Here is a 22,150-nt window from a genome sequence, read left to right as displayed (position 1 = left end):
CAGAAGAGAGATGGTACAGGTAGAGACAATGATAGTGGAAGCAGACACAGATATGGTACACACAGAGGATAAATGGTGCAGGCAGAGGGAGATATAGTGTAAGTATACATAGAAATGGTACACACAGAGAATAGATGGTGCAGGCAGAGACACAGATAGTGGAAGCAGACATTCAGAATGTACACACAGAGAATAGATGGTGCATGCAGACATACAGATAGTAGGAGCAGACACAGAGATGGTACACACGTAAGAGAGATGGTGCAGGTAGAGACATAGATAGTGGAAGCAGACACAGAGATGGTACACACAGAGGAAAGATGGTGCAGGGCTGCAGGTAGAGGAACGGATGTTGTAGTCACAGAAAAGATGTTGCAGAGAGAGGGTGAGATGGTTTACGCAGAGACACAGATAGTGTAAGCACACATAGACGTGGTACACTCACAGGAAAGATGGTGCAGGGCTGTAGGAAGAGACTGCATGATTTGCTACTTTGGTCAGACACTGTTGCTGTTTCTTCAACTTTATTATGAAGTGAATCATGGTTTACATCATGTAGTTGTTGTAATTGCTCTGTAGTATGTTAGTAGTGGTCTATGACATTTTTTTTAACTTCACAATAGATTTAAAGAAAAGACTAAAGAAAATCAAGATGCCTAGTAAAGAGGTGAAGAGAAGAAAGTATAAAAGGCTTACTTTTCTAAGACCACACTATTACAAGATGCATCCAGACAATATTGTACATAGAAAAAGAAGAATGCTCCTGGTAAGACAAACAAGGATTTTCTAAGGAAATTAACTGTAAGGACCAAAAATGCAAATAATGTTGCAAAGATGAATAAATCTTCAAAAACAACGAAAAGAAAAGTATTAGAGAGAAAAGAAGGTGGAAAAGTGTGTGACAATGAGAACATCTTTAGTAATAGACGAAGGAGTCAATTTGTTGAAATAAGGAAGAAAATGATTTATAACAGAATTATCTTAAATTTATTGAAAAGTGGAAAGATTTATAAAAGGAAAACTGCTTTTTATAAGCAAAAAAAATAAATCGTAGTTATTGTGGATGAAGCGTTAGAATTAAAAATGAAATTATATATTTTAGTAATCAATGGACTTCGTACACTAGATATGGCAATTAATGTTTTGAGAGGGAAAAGTAAGTGGAAAAGATACATTTTTGTAAAGTTTTTTCTCAAGAATGGAAGCATAGTTCAAGTTCTGAGCCATTTTTTAACGAAGAGAGTTACTTTCAGATTAATGATTTGCTGCATGCAGCTGACACCAGTGGTCGAGCATATGAGGTGAAGGATGGTTGTCCGATTGAAAAAGAGAAAATTGTACCACATAATGCAAAAGAGGTGTTAACTGATGAAGTTTTAGGGAGATTTGCTAATGCTCCAATGTACACTTGGAATTGTAGTAGTATTTGTAGTATACGGCTGGATTCAATTGATTTTTTCTGCAATTTCTTACGTAAGTATAGTAAGAAAAGTATAAAACAGAAGATTAAGATGTTGCAAGAATTAGACCCCTGCCTAGTGAGAGAAAAAACTGGTTTGCAAGGTCATTCACTGGCTTGTCTTTCTAAAAAAGTATATCAGAGTGTTTTTCACCATTTTAGGATGTTAGCATTGCATCATACTGAAGTGAGGAAATTAGTGAGAAGGTTGTATTATGGAAAAAGTCCAGCACTTAAGCTGAAACAGTTAAACAGTGCTATTTTACATGGATCTGTATTAGATGTAAAGAACATTTGTGAAGAAATTGAGGTTAGTTATTTTTCTGAAAAAGAGCACAGTGCAGAAACTGATACAGTAATGGAAGGAAATGTGGATGAAAATTTTCAAAATTTTGGTACAGAGAATTTTGACCAAGAAATTACAAGGTTTAAGGTCACTTCAGGAGAAAGGCCCAATTTGTCTTGCATTTGTTGTTGAAGAATTCATTATAAAAATCAGACCAGGTTAGTTGATATATATTTAAATAGGGAAAAGGAGAATAATAATCAGTGGAAGGAATTTGCAACGTATTTGTAAATATTGTTATAAAAAATTAAATGAAAACAAAATGCCAGCTAGAGCTGTACATAATAATCTTGAGTTGGTAAATATTCCTTGTGAACTGATGGATTTAAATACTTATGAGTCTATTCTGATTCAATGTGTGCATCCATTTCAGGCTATTGTTCGTATGGAGCCTAAGACAGGGAAATTGATTTATTGAGGGGTTTAAAGGGAAGAGATGTATATTTACCTCTAAATATAAAGAAAAATATTGAAACAATTGGTGTAGAAAATGTGGAAGAGGAACCTCTAGTTATCTAGGTAATGGCATTCCTACAAAGAGCAAGATAATCTGGCAAGAATTAGTGGATGTTAGGAAAGTCAAAAAGGCAACGTTGTATTTGGTAAAAAACAATCAATACTACAAAAATGTATATGTAGAAGAAGATGAAACAACTGTAGAGAGGACAGTGATTCATCAGCTGGACAAATTGAAAAAGTGGATGTGTCCAGAAGTGAAGAAATTTACGAAGATTACAGTGTTCATCCAATGCATTCCAAAGAAATAATGGGGAATGCTATTGAGTTATTCCAAATGAAAGAAGAAAAAGGTAGTCCCATTAGTGTTTGGGAAGAAAGCTTGAAAGCTCTTTGTTTTTCTCAGTTATTTCCAACAGGAAAAGGTGGATGATATGATGACCGACCTGTGTAGATACCAGCATCTGAATACTGGACATCAAGATTATATGCAGAAGATCCAAGGTTTCGTCAATGTATTCCATATTTGTTTCACCTTCTGTTTGAGAGTGACTTGTATGGACTTTCGTATGCAGTGAACCACATACTAAAAAGTTGAGTACATCTGCAGAATGTTTCAGCAAGGGACTTTATGAATAAAGTCCAACAGAATGACACTGTTTTGGAATCTCAGCTAATTAATCGGATGGCATGTCAGCGTGGTACTAACGAGTATTGGTATCGTCGTCATGCGCTGAGTAGATTTACTTCAATTTCTTTGAGAGGCAAATGCAAACATAGAAAATATAGAATTCAAGACACCTGGAGAATTGTGCTCTTTGGATCCAGTTAATGTATGCAGGTATTTCAATTATAGATTTGAAGCAATGATGTCTTCTATAACAAACAAAAACAAATCATCCTTTGTGAGAGGTTCTGGATTTCTTTTGGAGAAAGGAGTATCAAGCAAGAGGTGCTCCTCATATACATATGCTGCTATGGATCAAAGATGCCCCCAAATTTGGAACAGATTCAGATGAGACAGTGATGAGTTTTATTGAACAATATGCTACATGTGCTGTACCAAAACGTACAGAAGAAAAGAATGTTGAACGAGGAAAAAATGCAAGAAGCTACAATTGCAGCAGAGATTGGTTGAGACTATTCTCAAGACAGTCAATGTTCTGCTTTGTTGAGTCAGGGTCCACTAGGAGGACCAATTATCCAAAATGAAGCAGCCACTGCCATGGATGAGGTGGAAAGAGCAATGCAACAAGCTCAGGAGGATGTAATAAGCTTAGAAGAATTGGAAAAACTGAATGTTCAACAGAAACAAATATATGATGAAGTGACTTAGCAGATTGAGCATGGTTTACTTCATGAGAAAAAAGAGTGCCCATGTACGTCATTTCAACCTGTCCAACAGTATGTGAGTGGACAAGCAGGAACTGGAAAAAAATTTCTAATTAAAGGAATTGCATCTTATCTTAAAAAAAACCAGAGTCATCACTCTCTTGTGTTGTTACCGCTCCAACTGGGTTGGCAGCGCATAACATTAAAGGGATTACTTTACATCGTTTGCTGATGCTGCCAGTAGAGCCTGAAAATAAATTAGAATACCATTAGCCATCTGGAGAAGTTTGTTGTGAAGTTTCGAGAGTTCTAAAAAAAATTAAACTTCTTATTATTGATGAGGTAAGCATGGTATCAAATTTAATGCTTGCCTTTGTGCATTTAAGAATGCAACACAATCTTAAAACAGAGGATGATGTGTTATTTGGAGGCAAACACTTCATCGTTTTTGTAGATATACTGCAGCTAATACCTGTGAAAGGACAACCAGTATTTAAAACAGGAAGATACCAGAAAGTGCCTGGGAAGCATTAGAAATGTAATTATATGGTTATAGTTCAAATACACAGAACTGACTCAAAATATGCAACAGGCAAAGGATGCTGATTATAAAAGTATTCTTGAAGATATAAGGATTGGAAAAGTAAGTCAACATGGCATAGAAGCTCTACAGACACGATTACTTTCTAATTTGTTTCCAAAGGAAAATGTTGGTGCAGAGAATATATATAGAAAAATTGCTGAAAAACAATCAGTAATATGTGCGCTGCCAACTCTGCAAGAATGTGGAATCTTCAATGAAAAACCGTTGAAGTTAGAAAATCAAGAAATTAAAAAATTGGAAGCTATTGATAAAATAGAGCATGGAGGATCTACTATTATTTTGTCAGAAAAGTTAAAGTCAAAATTAAATTCTTTAGACAAGTCAATATCTAAAACAGCTGGTTTAGAAAAGAATCTATCTGTATGTTTAAATTGTCGGATACGTTTACGACGTAATTTAGATGTGGAAAGAGGTTTAGTAAATGGAGCAATGGGTCATGTTGTTGATTTTGTGAATTACCCAAATAGAGATCATATTGAAATTATGAAAATCAAATTTGATAAAATTGAAGAAGTTCAACATTTGTGTTGTTGATCTGCTTGATTTTTACCTGTAAAAGATATATATGTGCCCCGAAAACAGTTTCCTGTTTGTTTGGCATATGCAGTGACTATTCACGAATCTCAAGGTTTAAGTGTAGATAGTGTTTTGGTGAATATTGGAAGTACTGTGTTCAAGGAAGGTATGGTATATGTTCCTTTATCTCAAGTTAGAACTTTATCTGGATTATATTTGATTGATTTTTATGAAACAAAGATTAGTGCACATCTAAATTGTGTGAAAGAGTATTAAAGGTTAAGAAGATAATATGCTCCAAATTTACCTCACTATCCTTTATTTGAAAAGGTTGTGGTAGGTCGAAAAAGAAGATTGGAGAAAAATTGTTGTGAGGTTGTAGAGAAAAGATAAAAAGTAGATGAACCAGTAATTGCAAAGAAAAAGAGAAAGGATGGTATTGAAGAGGTTGTTGGTTTTCAGTTTGAAAACAGTTCTGGTGTCAACTGCTATGCTAATGTAGTGGTTAATGTTTTTTTTTCTTCAAACTTTACGGTAACAGATTGTTGATAATCGGGATCAAAGATTGTGTTGTTTGTTGAATTCTGTGTTTAAAAAATGTGGAAGTGATAAAACAAAAATAGAAAGTGTTTCTGATATTCCAAATGTGTTAGACATATATGCTGGAGTGAATCAATTTTCACAGAATATTCAGCAAGATTGTCAGGAATTTCTTATGTATATGCTTGTTTTATTGCAAGATGAAGGTTTAGATATTGAAAATATATTCGGTGTATCTTGTAAATGGCAACATGATTGTGATAATTGTTCATTTTCAAGTAGTACTCAAATAGACACAGAAAGATTTATATATTTGACATTACCAGACTGCAAATCAGTGACCTTTAATAATCTGGTTAGAGAAGCAAATCAAAACATGGTCTGTACCCAATGCAACTCAAAAATGTTATCAACATTATTTATACAAAGATATGGACAGTATGTAATTTTAATGTTCCAATGATGTAGACCTGATGGAACAAAATTGACAACTTTAATTACACATTTTGTGGCTTCTCAATTATCAATTTCAGGAAGAACTTTTGTAACTGCAGCTATTATTTTCCATGATGGTTCGTCTACAACATCTGGACATTATACAGCTTACTTAAAATTTGCAAAAGGCTGGACTCATTGTAATGACACTCAATTGACTTTTAAACAACGTTTGCCTTTTGACTTACCAAATTCTTACCTAGTGTTTTTGGAACCCAAATTTTAGGGAAAACAATTGGCCTAGGAAGTGAGAATTACTTTGTAAGTCAGGTTGATTTCTTTTAAAGGTATACAGCTCCTTGGTGAAATAAAGGATGAACAGAGTGTGATTAGCATACCAGATGATGTTGAGATTTTGATAGCATGCTATTTGTTTAAGTTTCTATGTTTATGATAAATACTATCGGGTGGATGTATAACCATTGTTAGATGGACCAAAAGATGTGAGTGATTTTGTTTCAGAAGGTCGGGAGATGGAGGCTTAAGAATACTATTAAGTAAGTACCAAACTAAGGATTTCGCGGATACAATTTGGCCATGAGGAATAGTATCACAAACAAATGAGTATTTTGGGTAAATTTTGTTAGCATATGTTTGGATATTAGTTTATTTAGAGTGTATAAAAAAGTAGTAGTAATGTTTTGTTACTTTGTGATTGTTGTTGAGATTGTTTACTTATGTAAGAAATTGTGGTTTGAAAAAGACATTTAAGATATGTTTTTTTCTAATTGTTATATTGTGCATGAAAATGTTGAATGGGTTTTTTAAACACCATCTTTTTGATTGTGTTTTTTTTTGCCCGCTGTCATATGATGAGTTGTATTGAACTCACTGTTTTTAGTGAAATTCAATATATTCTGAGAACAGCAAAATAAAACATATACCATATTGTACAAATTATTTAGTATTTTGTATTGTGAAAAAAATATTATAACTCAATTGTTTCTTCTCTTCCAAAGATATTATATTTAGGTAAGTACAACAAACAAAAAATACTTTTTCATTACTTTCTTACTTCTATTTCTCTCTATCCTTTCTTCACTGCCTCTCTTACTTCATTACCTTTACTCATGTTACTTCTGTTCCCTCATTTTACTTACTCCCCTTCATTCACGTTTACTGTGCTTGTCTCACCATCAGTACTCTTCCTTCACCCTCGCTCATTTTGTCCATCTCCCTCTTTCCTCTGCATGTTCCTCACTTCTTTTTCTTCTTTTTCTCTATCAGTACCCTTGTCTTGCTGTATTGATCAGTCTCTTGTCACTGCCCCCTTACTCTCTTTCCTTCATATGATCACTGAGTGACCTTCACTAACTCTACTTCTTTCACTTCCTCTCTGCCTTTCGCTCACTGCCCTTTTCTCCATTCGTGTTTAAGTCTGTTCCTCTGTGTCAGTCAGTATAACTGATTTACTACTTCACAGTCCATCACTCTCTCTCTCTGTTTCTCTCTTTTACTGTTTCCCTCTTTGTCCTCTAGTCTTCCTTTTGTTTTCTCTCTCTTTCTGTACATTCTTCTCTCTCACTTACTTCTTTTTCCATTGTCTTAATATGCTCCCCTTCCCTCACTGTCATATCCCTTCCCTCACTATTCTTATACTTCATTCAATCTTAGTCTTGTTCCTCCACTTCATGTTCTCTTCTCTCTGCGTCACTCTCATTCCATTTCTCCTGCACCTATTCCCTTACTCTTCCTCACACTCTTTCACTTATTCCATCTGTCAATTCCCTTCCCTTAACCTTGTTTTCTCAATCCCTTTTGGTATCTCTCATTCCTTTAGTTACTCACTCCTTTTAGTACATTACTTAGTTCCTTTTCTTCCTCTGTGTTTGTCCCTCACCCTTCGTTTCATTCCCTTTCTGTTTTTTTATACTTGTACTTTGTTTTGTATTATGAATAATATATTGTAACTTATTGTTTTGTTGTTTTCCACATATACTATATTTATGCAACATAATTTTATTAAGTTGTAATTATTTATAAGGAAAGTATGACAAACAGAAACCAGTTTTTCTTCACTCTCTTACTTGTGTTTCTGTCTTTCCTATTCATTAATCTCTCTCTTACTCTTCTTTCTCTAGTCATCTTACTCTCCGTTTCTTATTCTAATTATTGCCCTTCAGTTACTTTTATAGTCTTTTGGTGACTATCAGTACCCTCTCTTGTCTGTTACTCACCTTGTCCAACTCCCTGTTTACCCTATCTGTCTCTCAATTCTCTTTCCTATGTTCCCCCATCACTACCTTTGTGTTACTGTGTCATTTAGTCTATTCTCACTCCCCCTTACCCTCTTTCAAAAACATTAACCCTCACTGACTTATACTTACTCCATTTCTTTTATTCCATCACTCCCTTTTGTTCAATTCTCTTCTTTTATTCCTTTCCTCACTTACCTTTCCTCCATCTGTTTCTAAATGTGTTTTTCCGTCTTAGTTATTGTAACTGATTTACTCCTTCATACCCCGTCATTATTCTTTTGTTTGTCTTTTACTGTTTTCCTCTCTTTTCACTACTGTTTACTCCTTTTCTATTTTCCTCTCTCCCTCTCTCCCTCTATCTCACTCAGTCTAACCGCCTTACTCCCTCTCAGACACTTGCTCTCCGTATCTTTCTCTGTTACTCTCTCTCTCTTTTCTCTCCCTCACCCTTCCTGTCTTTCTCTTTTTGTTTCTTTCACTCCTACTTTATCCCTCAGTACTCTTTTTTCTCTCTTAATCCTGTTCCTTCTTTCTCTTTGTCTTTCATCACCCTCATACCCCTTTCCTCAGAGTTACTGCCTTTCACTCACTTAGTGGTTCTCCCTTAGTCACCTTGCCTCATTCCTTTTTTCTCACTCCCTCACTCCATGTCACTTACTCCCCTTCACTTATTCATACCCCCTTTTTTCGCCCTCAGTTTCCTTCCTTTATTCCTCTTTCATTACACCCTTACTCCATCTCACTTACTAGGTTTCATTTGGTGTCTCACTCACTTTTTTAAATTCTTGTTTTCTCTCTGTCTACCTCTCTCTTACTCATTGTAACTGCTTTACTGCTTCTTACTTTACAGATAACAAAGAATATCATTGCACAAGTTGCATTGGAGGTGGACATTGGAGAAAAGTGGCCACATATTCACAGCAGTCGAAGAAGGGGATGCTCCTGTAGATGAAGTGCTGGGATCAGCAACTGCAGGGTTCACTGCAAGGGTTTGGGTAGATGCCCTTGCATAATTGTTAGTATTTACATTTTTACATTTTTTTACGTGTGTAATCAATCTGAGTATAGTAAAAGTGTAGTGTTTCTTTTGGTGTGCTCTAGATAGGGCACTACCACAGATTTTGCAGGTGAACTTTGGTGCATTTACTTTCTAGTGCCCCTCTCGAAATGTGAAAAACTCCCATATAAAGGACACCTTGGTGTTTTTAGTATGTGGCTGCTCTTCAAAAAACTCCACATGTGAGTTACCTGTTAAAGTCTGTCTTTCAATTCTCTTTCCTATTTTCCTCAATCACTAAATTGTGTTGCTGTATTGTTGAATCTTTTCTCACTCCCCCTTTACTCTCTTTGTATTACATCATTTCTCACGGACCTTAGGTTGTGATTGGGTTAACATTTATTAGAATCTAGTATAGCCACTGAAAAAGTAGTGTTTTAGTGTCTCAGTTTTCTAACACTTTCCTTATTCAGTTTGTGGTTACATTACGTATATATGTATTACAGAATACATCTACTAAAATGGAAAACCCTTTACAGCTATATATTAATTGAATTAAACTTAAAGAAACATTTCAACATATTTTTTAATCAGATGAAGAAAAATGAATACAGAAAATGAATAACAAAAATTTAGGGCGGTAATTTGAATTAGCAGTTTGTTCCAGCAATTACAGAACAACTTGTGTATTCAATACATTGATTCAATAGCTCACTAATATGCCATTTTCTGTATAAGTTTAAATGAATATAGCTAATAGGGATTTGATTAAATATCTTTATTTGAAAGAACTTCTTGCTGTTTCCGGTTCAGCAAAGACCTTTACTTCGCAAAGCGTGAGGTACTCCTTTCGGTTTCGTGTAACGACGTTCACATAACGGCCCACCATTCCTTTGCAATGAAAGGTCAGGGTTTTACCACCTTCGATGATGGAAATGGAGCCGCACCTGGGGAACCAATAAAAAGGAAAATCTGAATTAACTCATTGATGTTTGTAACAATCTGCCTTCCTGTGTTTCATTAATTTATCCAAAAGCTGTTTGAGGACAAGCATTGACAAAGAAATTAGGTTTGATTTTTGAATTGTTCATACAGAGACTAATGACATACATGCACACATAGAAAAGGCACATGTCCATAGACTAACATATGTAAACCATTTTCTTCAAGTTCAAATTACATCAGGGTCAAACTGTGACAATAATTAGGCACAGACACCAAAGTATAATTAATCCCTCATTAATGAATTAGATAGGTGAAGAATGTGGCCCATATTTGTAAATTGGAGCAGTTTTGAACTTGTAATGACACACTGTGTAAGTGTTTCGCAAGGTGTGCAAGATTGCATGGATTTGAGCTTACTACAGGCAATGTTTCTTTTATCATCAGGGAAATGGACAGTAAAAACCGGCCCAGAAGACCATAAAACAGGTCCACAATCAACGAAACAAGCTTTGGAAATGCCAGAATGTCTGTCTTAAAAGAATGCTGTATGGTATTGCGAAGCATTACAAGTAAATAGCATGCCATTATTATGTTTTTATGTAAAAGAAAAGGATGGTGAAATAATTAAAGGGTTTGGTTAAAAGTTCATGTGAAAGTTGCATTGTCAAGCTTGACCTAAAAATCTATGTAGGTTAAAGACTGCTCTCCTCCCATCTGTGGTGCTGCCAGAGTACAACATCAATTATCTAGTTATCTAAGACACTTTAATAGCATTACAATGTTAAGTTTGCCACCGAAAGTCCAACTGAGGCTTCTGGACAAAATAAGCAAAATGATCACAGCTATCTTGAGGGCAAGCACTTTTTTGTTGAAGCACACAACTTCTGTCCGACCAAAACATGCACTCCTGGCTCCCAACACATGGGAAGAGCCAGAACCCCTCTCTAGTAATTCTTGACTGCAGCGTTGTCACGCCAGACCATAAATACCAGCCCACACAATGACATGTCAGACCAACCCATTGGGCATTCACTGGTTGCCCTATAGGCCAAAATGACCCTGACTGACATACATCTGAAATTACACACACAGAAGTACATTTGTAGGGGTTAATGCAAAGAGACCAATAACCATAAATAATGCTATAAATCTACATAACTATGAAGCTAAAGAAGTGCGCCAGCAAAGCATTGCATGATGTGCCATGGAGACAAAGTAAGATTCATCAGGGTAGTCGTGGGTTGAGCACCAGTGAAGCTGAGGGTGACAGCAGGTGAGCAGAAGGGGATGTACAGCAAAGCTTTGCTGGAGAGGCATCTGAGAGGAGAACCAGGTGGTGTGATCTAGAGTAGCATGCAGTGATGGGCCTGAGGGGGCACTGTATTTTGTGTCACATGGGCATATCAGGTGCTGTTCATCAAACGTCACTAAACTTCATATAGGGATCTCTGGGTTTTGTGCATCCGAGGAGCACTGAATGATTTGATGCATTATGCTGTAGAAGCTCCTGGCGAAGGTGTATTGGGATTGAATTGTGATGTAAAATGTACATACAAAGTGTTGAACAACTTACTTACCTTCAGTAATGCCTTACCTAGTAGAGACTCTATCTAGCCGCAGATTCCTTACATTAAAATATTCACCAGGTGTCAGACTGAATCCCAAAAAACTTTAGCAGTCCCCAAGCACACCTGTAGGTAGTGTTGTTCGGCTCTGCATGGAATCTGCGTGGTGACTATATAATCCAGACTCCAGCATGCTGGACTGTTTTTCCGCACCACAAGCACAGACCAAAATAAAAAGAAATGACTAGTGTTAGAAATGGGGGTCTCTTGTTGGCAATGTCTGGCGCCAATGTCCAAATAGAGACCCTTCTACCTAAGTCAGGACAAATGGGTTAACCCTTTTGACAACCCCTGCTCAACCCTGTGGGAACATAGCATGAGCAGTTAGGCCTATCTCCTAGGCAGAGTGTGAAGCATTTATGACCATGTACAACAAGGCAGTAACAACACCACAAAAGGACACAACTCAGGTAGATATAGAAAAATTATATATCTATCTAAAAGCTTAATTTGAAACTCTCAAAGCGTTTCAACAAGCTACAATGCACGTAAACTAGAGGGACTCAAAAAGGCAATAATGTGTTCACCAGAACGTGACAAAGACTGAGTTCAAGGCCAGGGCCTAGCCAACCCTTTGCACACCAGTTATCTCCAGTTGAAAGGGGACAGAGCACGCAGCTTCTCGAATAAGCAGAGACGGTAACATGCGGACTCCCAGCGACCACAAGTCTTAGCTGCAGAGGTCCGCAGCATGCACCCACAATGATTCTCGTCTTGCAGCTCTGTGATGGGCTCACAGCGGCAGCAGCACTCTCTTTGCTGCGGCGGCCCATGAAATGATAGCAAAAAAGCTGAACAATGGTGAACAAAATGCGGGCACTTAGCTGCTATGGCCCACAGGACAAATGACACTGAGGCAAAGTTAGCAAAGGTGCGGGCACTAAGCGGCAGCAGCTTTCTCTTAGCTGCGGCGGCCCACAGGACGAATCACGATGATGCAAAGTTGGCAAAAGTATTGGCACTCCGCGGCCGCACATCTCTCTTAGCTGCGGTGGCCCACAGAACAAAGTGTGATGCAAAGTTGGCACGGCCCACACAGAATCTGCGAAGGGCCTGAAGGTTCACTTCCAGGTGGGCTCTCAGCTGCGGCAGATCTCTCTGAGCTGCAGTGGCCCACACAAGTTCAGCGAAAGTCTTGAAAGTTCCAATTCAGTCAGGCTCTCAGCGGCGGCAGCTCTCTTAGCTGTAGCAGCCCGCACAAATTAAGCAACAATTTAGAAGGTTCAAATTCAGGCGGGCTCTCAGCGGCAGCAGCTCACTCTTAGTTGCAGCGGCCCGCACAGATTCAGCGAAAGTTTCAAACGTTCAAATTCAGGTGGGGTCTCAGCGGCAGCAGCTCTCTCTTAGCTGAAGCGGCCCACACAGATTCAGCAAAGATTTCATAGGTTCAGTCTGCAGCCCTTACAGTAGAACCGGAGGCTCCGGATTACTTGACCGAGGCCTCACCTGCAAGCAGAATTCTTTGAACAGGAATTCCGACAGCTGACGGGGTAAAGTTTAATGTCCCTGATACTTCTGCAGGAGACGCTCTCGATTCAGGCCCTTGGAAGTTTCTTCAGCAAGCTTGGTGAAAGTTTCAAAGTCCTTTCCTCTGTTCACTCGGACAGAGTTTCGTCTTGACATCCAGAAGGAACACACTTGGACAAAGTTCCAGCTCAGCGTTTTATACCTAAAAAGCCTTTGTTCTCTAATGTCACAACTAACTGACTCCAGCCAGAACCAGTTCGGTGGGGTCATGGAGCACTTGGTTTATGATGCGACATCCTGCTCTTTCAGCATGAGGGGGTCTGTTATCAGACACCCAGTGCGAGGTGGCACCATCATTCACCTTGCCAGGCAAGACCCTGCTCTGATCAAAGAGTCACCCCTTCCCATGTCCTGACTACATATCTCTCTTGCCTGCCAGGTCTGACCCAGCTGGCCCTGCTGCTCCAAAACCAGACTGCCAATACACTTGCTCGCCAAGCCTACAGTAGCGCTTAGGCAAGAAACCACAGCATTTTCAGAAGAGGCATTTCCCAACATGGGATATATCAACGGTCCTTACTAAAATGTGTTTCTCAATGTCCTGAGCATAAAAATATTAAACTTGAAGTTCCTATCAGGTTCCTGGGGTTAGATAGGAAGATAGAAGGTAATTCTCAACCAGCCCATGCTAGTCTATGAGAATGGATCGTTTCACAGTAGCGACAGTGAAATGGAGGCTAACTTACTATCAAAGCATGTTACTCAGATCTAGGCATTATGGTTATCCTGAGTCATACAGTAATTTTTTCACAGAGAGCATCCAAGCTGTGGCACTGATTAGCAGTGGCACAGAGCCCAGAGCATCTAAATCCAGCCAACATAAAAGAGAGGAAGAGAAAATAGGAAGGGGGCCCACGCCAATGATGCCAGGTCTAACAACTAGTGTGCCAGTATGAGGTCCAAAAGGATCTCTTAAGTGTTAGATACACAGTTCGCAGAAGAGGGAGGATGGGGGAACTGGTAAGAAATCTGCGGCTAGATAGTCTATACCAGAAAGGCATTACTGAAGGTAAGTGGCTAGTTCATCTGATAAAGACATCTAGCCACAGATTCCTTACCGTAGAATTGATACCAAAGCAATCTCTCCCCAGAGGTGGGTCTGCTGGCTGTTATATTAAAAAGTCGTGGAGGACTGAACGGGCAAAATGCCCATCTCGCTGGACCTGACTGTCTAAGCTGTAATATTTGACAAACGTGTGCAGTGAAGCCTACATGGCTGCTTGACAGACATCCAGAACAGGGACGCCTCTTGCTGATGTAGTGTTTTGTGGCCTTAGATCTTGTTGAATGAGCCTGCATGCCCTCACGGTGTTGCTTCTTGGCCATGGTGTAGAGAAGATGATCCATCTAGAGATGGTTCCTTTGTGAACTGCCTTGCCTTTCTTCTTACCTGAAAAGGCAGCAAAGAATTGATCGTCCGCCTGGAAGTCCTTGGTATAATCAATGAAAAATGATAGCACGCTTTTGGGTCCAAAAAGTGGAATCCCTTGTTTTCCTTGTTGGGATGAGTGGGAGCTAAAAAGGTAGGCAATTTGATGGTCTGCCAGACATGAAAAGTGGTAATCACCTCTGGTAAACAAGTGGTACGGGTCCTAAGGACCAAATTGTCTGAGAAAAAGATTGTGTACCGGGATAAACTGAAAGAGCCTACAACTCGCTAACCCCTCAGTCAGATATTATTTCTACAAGAAAGAATGTTTTGATGGTCCCCAGTATGAGAAGGCAGCTGTGCATAGGCTCAACTAGTGAACACATGAGACAGCTGAGAACTAAATTAAGTTCACATTGGGCAGAATAAAGTACCTAGGACAAAACCTGTTGTAAACCTTTCAGGCGAAGATTCGCAACAGGTGACTTGAACAGGAAAGGCTTTTCCAGCAACCACAGGAAGGCTGAAATGGAAAAAAGGTACCCTTTAACTGTGCTCAGACCAAGGCCTTTCCAAGCAAAAGATGATGCAAAGAAAAGGGCTTCAGAGAAGGGTGTAGAAAGAGGATCCACAGGTTTGGTACCACACCACAAACTACAAATTTATCCCATTAGCAGATGTAAATCATTTTCCATGTGGGAACAGAAGGCGGCCAAGATAATGCTGCACACTTCAGGAGAGAGATCAGACACCCACAGCTGTTGTTGCTCAGTCTTCACATATGTAGGTGGAGAGTGTGCATGTTCAGGTGCAAGACCTTTCCATGTTCCTGCGAAAGGTGGTGAGAGAGAATATCAAGTTAAAAATGTTGTACAGAACACAGAGAAGGGTGGATTTGCTATAGAATGATCTGCACATCAATTGGCATCCTCTTACTGTAAACACTTCAATCACATATTAGGTTCGACACATTCAATATTGAGTGCAGCCTTGGTGTTTGATGCACATCCACCTAAAGCATCAAAGAGACCTCCTGTCCAGAGCAATTGCAGCAGAATGTCACAATAACAAAAAAAACCACCAGCGCACATCAAATGTAATCACTTTTATCCTCTGTGCTGTCCTTTTTCTCCATCAATGTTCTTGTCGGAACAATCTTTATCATTCCCAGAGAGACATGCTGTGTAGACAGTTCAAGTTTTATTTCTTAAAAGACAATGCTCTACACAGCAAACGCGCGTTTCGCCCTATGCAGGCTTCCTCAAGGCTGTAAATCATACATAAAAAGCAAGCCATAACCTATATGTCTTCACCACTTTACAATGTACCTAACTACTATACATCTACAAATATATTGTTAATTCATCCTTCAGTGTGATATAAACATAAACATTGACCACCATCACCGCCCCTAAGTGTGTCATGCGTTTCTTAAGGTTCATCATTGATAACCTTTTTTCAATCATAATTGTGTTACACACAAAGGAAAAAAGGACAGACGCCACGTGATTTTGTCAGTATATTATAAGACAAGTTGAAAATAATAAGTACGGTAAAAAAGGGGAAAAACAGGCTGAACCCCAAGCAAACACCCATGTGTACACATTAAAACAATCCCTTGCTCATAAACCACACTTAAATAAGTGTCAATACTATCCCAAACAACACCATCTCCAAAGAAGCAATGCATTAATGATTCCTGCTCACATTCTTTGCAACGTATTGCGCACTACACTTCTACAGTCACAGCTTTCGCAGAGTGCATCGTTCTATGGAAAAGGTGTAAATTGATATTTCAATTAGGAACTATCTAGTCACTAAGGGCATCCTAGACCCCTTACAATAGGTAACCCCAAGAATATGCATTTCCGAATCTTACCTTAATATAAGATTCATCAATAATATAATCCAACTTGTTTAAATATGTGATATATGTATAAACTGATCCTCCGTATTGTCAGTACTCATGGAGCCATGATAAGTTCAATCTGTCATGGAAAAATAGCCGTAAACACCCATGATTATTTTGCACTTCCCATATTATCACTTACATAGTCATACTATCGGACAAGTAAGAACCATCAATACACTTGCTACTAGTACCGTATTTTATGCCAAAGGCTTACATCCACATAGGTGGATAATTAATTTAATTGTGCTAATTGTTTTTTAGTCACATTATAGGTGGGGTATGTTCGGATAATATGGGTAAAGGGTGGGAAGTTAATTAATTTTAATGAATTTATATTTAGCTTGTCATAAACTATATTTATTTAATTGATAAATATTTATGTTCATTGTAAATCTATTTAATGTTGATGTTGGTTGTGGGTTTTGTAGGGAGATGGGTAGAAAGTAAATTTATTTAAATTTTTTTAAAAATGTTTTTATTGGTATTTACAGATTACACGGTACAAATACTGACAGACATATAATTGCACTTCTTGGATACATATATCCTACTTGGGTATTTCCGATTAGTTGAGGTAGGAATTTGTTGAGTATGGTGGCAAGAACTTTTGCGTAGAGTTTGCAGTCAAGGTTGATTAGCAAGATCGGGCTGTAGTTTTTGGGCCATTGTGGGTCTTTACCTTCTTTCGGGATGACTATGATATCTGTCTGTGTCATTGTTTCTGGTACTGTCCCCTCCACTGAGCATTGATTGAAAGCTTTAGTTAGGACTGGGCTGAGTAGTTATTTGAATTTTTTGTAGAAGGGTGCTGTGAAGCCGTCTGGTCCTGGTGCTTTGTTGTTTTTTAGTGCGTTGATGGCGTTTGCTATGTCCTCGTCTTTGAAGTCTTGGCCCAGCTGTCTCGCTTCCTCGTCTAGAAGCTTGGGTAGGTTGAGTCTTTTTAGGAATTCTGTGGTACCTGCTTCATCTATATTGCTGTCCTTTGTGGAGAGTTCCTCGTAGAACTCTCTGAAGGTTTGCAGTATTTCTGAGTGACTTGTACTTGTTTTGTTCTGTTTGTTTGTGATATTTGCTATGGAGTGCAGTCTTTGTTTGCGTTTGAGATGCAATGCCAATATTTTCCCTGCTTTGTTTGCTTCGCACAGATTGATTTCCTTGTATTTCCTGATCCACATGTCTCTCTGTGAGTATTCTTTTGTACTCGTATTTCTTGCATGATAGTGTTAGAAGGAGATCTGGATTTGTGATGTCTGCTTTGTGTTTTTCTTCTAGGACTTTTATGTCCTTTTCCAGTTTGTTCAACTGTGAGTTTTCTTCTCTGTCTCTCCTGGCCTTGATTTCGATCAGGTGCCCTCTTATGGTCGCCTTCAGGGCCTCCCAGAGGATTTTCGGGTTTGTTTCAATCGTGTTGTTTTCTGCTATGTAGTTTTTGATTGTTTCTCTGTCTCCTTTCTTTGCTAGCGTTATATTGTTTAATCGCCATTTGCGGGTAGTTTGGTTGTTGTGTCTACCTGACATGTGAAGGCTGAAGCATGAGTGGTCAGAGATCGTTCTGGCTGCTATGTCTGTGTGTTCTGTCAGCTGTGTGTGTGACTCAGAGATGAGGATGTAGTCGATTCTGCTGTAGGTGTTGTGCGGGTGGAGTAGAAGGTATAGTCTCTGGTGTCTGGGTGTTGTAGTCTCCACGGGTCTTGTAGCTGAAGTCTGTTGCATAGGTTTTTCAGGATATTGTGGGTGGTATGTGGTATTATCTTGGAGTGTGTCTGTCTGTCTAGTGTATGGTCTAGGACTAGGTTGAAGTTGCCTGCGACTATGTTAAGGCTGTTTGTGTGGTACTTTTCTAGTCTCCTTGTCATCTGTGTTCGGTGCATAGATGTTGGATACCGATATTATTTCTTGTCCTTGTTTAATCTTGTATGTGAGAGTCTGCCGTCTTCGTCATGTTCTACTTGCTCGATTGTTATTTTGAGTTAGCACTTACTAGGGTGATTACTTCCCTTTTTCCCCTATTGCTGGTGAGTTAGCTGTGTAGCCTATCCAGCACGCTTTGATCTTGTTCGCCTCTTCTTCTGATAGTTTGGTTTCCTGTAGGAGGATGATGTCACCTTTCGTTTTTGCTAGGTAGTCTAGGATCTTCTTTCTTTTCACTGGGTGGTTCAGTCCTTTAATGTTTAGTGATATGACCCTAAGGTCGGATTGAAGTGTCGCTTTATTGTTCATTGCTTTGATGTGACGGTTGCTCTGTTGATTGACGGGGTGCTTGGAAAGAGTATGCTGTGTACGCCCTTGTTGGAAGGTCTTAGGTCATTCTCTGCTAAGGTTGGTCTTAATTTCTGTCTTTGGTAGTGCTTGGGATGTAAAAAAGACTCACATGACTTACAGGACGATACTGACTGACAATACATAACACATAAACATACCATGACTGACATTTTCCCCTTCCCTCCCCTGTCTTTCCCTCCCCTCCCTCCCTCCTCCCCTGTTCTTCTTTGTTTTGGAAGGGTGCAACAGCAATGTCCTTGCTCCTGCTATCCCGGGACTATGTTTAGTTTGGTTGGTGTCTTACTTGATAGGGAAGAAAAAAGACGATATATATGTATATTTCAAAGGATATGTTGTTTTTTGTTTACGCTCATTTCCGCCTGGCGTCTTATTCGGGGTTCTGTTCGACCGTCTCCTGTTTTCCATTTGATGTACTTCGTTTGATGTCAGTGCCATTCGGTTTCGAGTTCTTTTTTCTTCTGTCGAGGTAGATTCGAGTCTTGCTCTTCTTCGTGCTTAGTAGTCTAGCTAAGTTTCTTTGTATGAGGTAGATATGTTTGCTGGTTCGTGATTGTTTGGGCTCGACTTTCTCTGCTTGGGGTAGTAACACCCGCTGAATTGTTGTCTGCTTCTTTTGTACTTTCATGCCTTCTTGTGAGCCTTTGGTAGAGTCTCATATAAGGTAGGGGTGTTGGATTTGGTGCAATGTTGAGTTTTCCTGCTATTCGGTTTCGTTGTCTTGTGACGCCCTTCTTTTTGATGATGTGGTCGCTAGTTCCATTTCCTGTGGTAAAGGCCCTCTCATGTACCTTGATAGTTCTGTCGGGTTGTCAAAGACTAGAGTTTTGCCATTGTTTGTTGTTCTGAACCTTGCAGGTCCTACGAATGAGTAGGCAATGTTCTTACTTCTTAGTTCTCTTTGTGCCAGGAAGCCTTTTCTTATGTCTCCTGTGTTTTTGGAGAAGTCTTGCGTTAGGATGATTTTATTGCCTCGTCAAGTTAGGTTTGCGGTCTTTCTCGCTACTCAAAATATGGCTTCTGCACGGTGCGATAGCAGTGGCTTACAAATTATCGGTCTCTGTGTTCGTCTGTTGCTCTGTTTTTGCGCTGGGATTCTGTATGCTTTGTCTACCTCGAAGGGGTTGTCAAACTTTAGATTCGTTAGCTTCGGGATTAAATCTTGCAGCATGGCCACGCAGCTGCCTGCTTTATCCTCTTCTCCTTCAGGAATATCAAGATTCCTTATTTTCCCCTTCCTTTGTCGGTCTTCGAAGTCGGCGGCTTGTTTTTGTAGATCTGTGGTTGCTTTGGCAATATGCCCCATTGTCCTGCCTGCTAATTGTGATTTGTCCTCGATGTTGCTCACTCTCAGTTTGACTGTAGATAGTCTGTTGTTGGCCGTGTGGATGTCTGCTCTGCATGCCACGAGTTCCAGTTGAACGGCGTCGGTGGTCTCCTTGGTTGATTTAGCCAGGTTGAGGACATCGGCTAGTTTTTTAAGAATACTATCTAGTGTGGCATTGATGTCCCCCTTTTGCTTGAATGGTGAATCTGGGGTGGTGTCTGCCTTTGGATTCTTTTGTTGTTGGGCCCTTTCCTGTCACTCCCTGCCATATTGCGCAGTCTGCACAATCACAAACCTTTTTTCGTTTTCGCTTTTGGTCTTAAGTGCTGGGCTTTTGATTTGGTCGCCTTCACTTGTTGTTTTTATTGTCTTTTTGCCCGCTGTGGATATTAGCGCTTTGCTTGATCTTGGGTCTTTGTCCGTTTTGACTGCAGTTTCCTGAGGCTGCAGACCTTGTCCCTTGCGTCCTCTTTCTTGTTCCGCAGGTTCGGTCGAGTTCTTGGGCTGCGTGTTGTTGGACCTGTTTGTGAGGGCTGTCTGTTCTTTGGATCACTGTTTTGCTTGTTGGCTTGGGTTGTGTACACCCGACAGATTCATCTGATCGAAATTTTTGAGTAGGGCTATTGCAGTCTTGCTTGTGGCGCGGTTTGCGAACGATCACCTGACTTTAGTGCGATGTTTGGCTGTGTGTCAGCGGGTTTCCACGTTATCTACTTGTGTTTGTGGCTGTTTCTTCGTGGTTTCCTTGATGTTGCTATTTTGCCCCACCAAAGATGGCTGCCGTCTGAATATTCTATTTCCGCTTCCTTGTTGTTATTGTTCTGCCCAACTTAAGATGGCCGACTATTTTCTCTGTGACTGGCTCATTGTCTCTCTTTCTGGTGTCGATCGGTCTGCACCCGGCTGTTGCTCTCCTGATTTTGCTGATTCATCTGTCTGAGAGACTGTGGGGATTTGCTTTTTGTGCGCTGGTTTCCTGTGCGTGTTGCTGTTTTTCTGTGGCTGCCTCGATGATGTTATTTTGCCCAACTTAAGATAGCCGCCGCCTGGATATTTTATTTCCGCTCTCCTTGTGGTTTCAGTCTATCTGCGCAATTGATCTACTGACTTTAGCGCATTTTCCCGTCTGTGTGTCAGCAGGTATTTGCATTGTGTGTATTGGTTTCTTGTGCGTAGACTGTTCGCCTTGTGGCTGCCTTGATGTTGCTGTTTTTCCCAACTTAGGGTTGGCGCCGTTTGCAGATATTGTGCACGCTTTCTTTGTTTTAACGAGCGATCTTGGAGCGGTCCTGGTGCAGTATCTGACAGCCTTTGTGATCTTTTCCAGTATAAGTTTTGCACTCAACTCTTATTGTCGCCTGGCTGACTGCACTCTGCTTTCTAAGATGGCCGCCCCCTGTACTGTTCAGCATGGTTTCATACTAATTGTCCACAGTTTTGGGCGAAAGCAGTCCTTTGCGACTAGCGCCTCCAGAAGGATCTTGCAATTGCTCCTTAAACTTTTTAGTAGGACCCAGAAAAACCAATGAGAGACTACCAATTAATGATGGGAATCAGTTCACCCCCATTGCTATCATCCCAGGTGAAAGCATAGGTAGGTGGGCAGTACTGAACTGACCCCCACAACTCTAGCCGGACCTCTAGCCAGACTCAAACTGTAGCGGCCATCTTGGGGGTACAAGTGTATGCCTGGCTGCTCCATCTTTGTTGGCGGGCTAGCTGTCACCAGAACTGGCTAGACCTGCATTTAAGGTGGGCAGTATAGGCAGGCTCATTAGAGAAGATAACCCTTGCGACTCTTGCGGCTGGTAGCGCGCTTTAGGCTCCCCTTGCCAAATGCGAAGCGCTTTTAATAATACCTGTTTTGTCTTTTATTTTAAATTTCTGTTTTGCACTTTTCCCCGGATTTTAACTCAATCGCCCTCATTCACGCACCATAATTGGCATTCTCACCCCTTTTGGCGGGTCCCCAGCTTCATGCTCTAACTGTAGCGGCCATCTTGGGGGTACAAGTGGACGCCTGGCGACGCCATCTTTGTTAGCAGGCTAGCTGTCACCAGGACTGGCTATACCTGCACTTAAGGCGGCCCTTCAAGCGCGCCGCGTTTGCGCGCAACGTTTGTGCCGTAGTAACGCCGGAGTCACGCCAGAGTCCAGCCCGTCTGCGCCCATCTGCGCCCGTCCGTGCTAAGGACGGGCTAATGGACGAGACTCTCGGGAAG

The 22,150-nt window shown here is 40.1% G+C and overlaps 1 protein-coding gene across 1 annotated transcript in view; it reads right to left on the bottom strand.

The window, feature by feature from the left end:
• Nucleotides 1-9,721: 9,721 nt before the first annotated feature.
• LOC147709559 (fucolectin-1-like) overlaps nt 9,722-22,150 on the bottom strand; it is a 124,386-nt gene continuing 111,957 nt past the window's right edge. Inside the window, exon 4 of the mRNA XM_086926044.1 lies at nt 9,722-9,890. Within this exon, the coding sequence (XP_086782170.1) occupies nt 9,722-9,890 (169 nt within the window). The remainder of the gene's footprint in view (nt 9,891-22,150) is intronic.

The sequence above is a fragment of the Lissotriton vulgaris genome, chromosome 6 (genome assembly GCF_964263255.1).
Source record: "Lissotriton vulgaris chromosome 6, aLisVul1.2, whole genome shotgun sequence".
NCBI lineage: Eukaryota > Metazoa > Chordata > Amphibia > Caudata > Salamandridae > Lissotriton > Lissotriton vulgaris.
The sequence above is the reverse complement of the archived record's forward strand: the minus strand, read 5'-3'. Positions and strand labels throughout refer to the sequence as shown.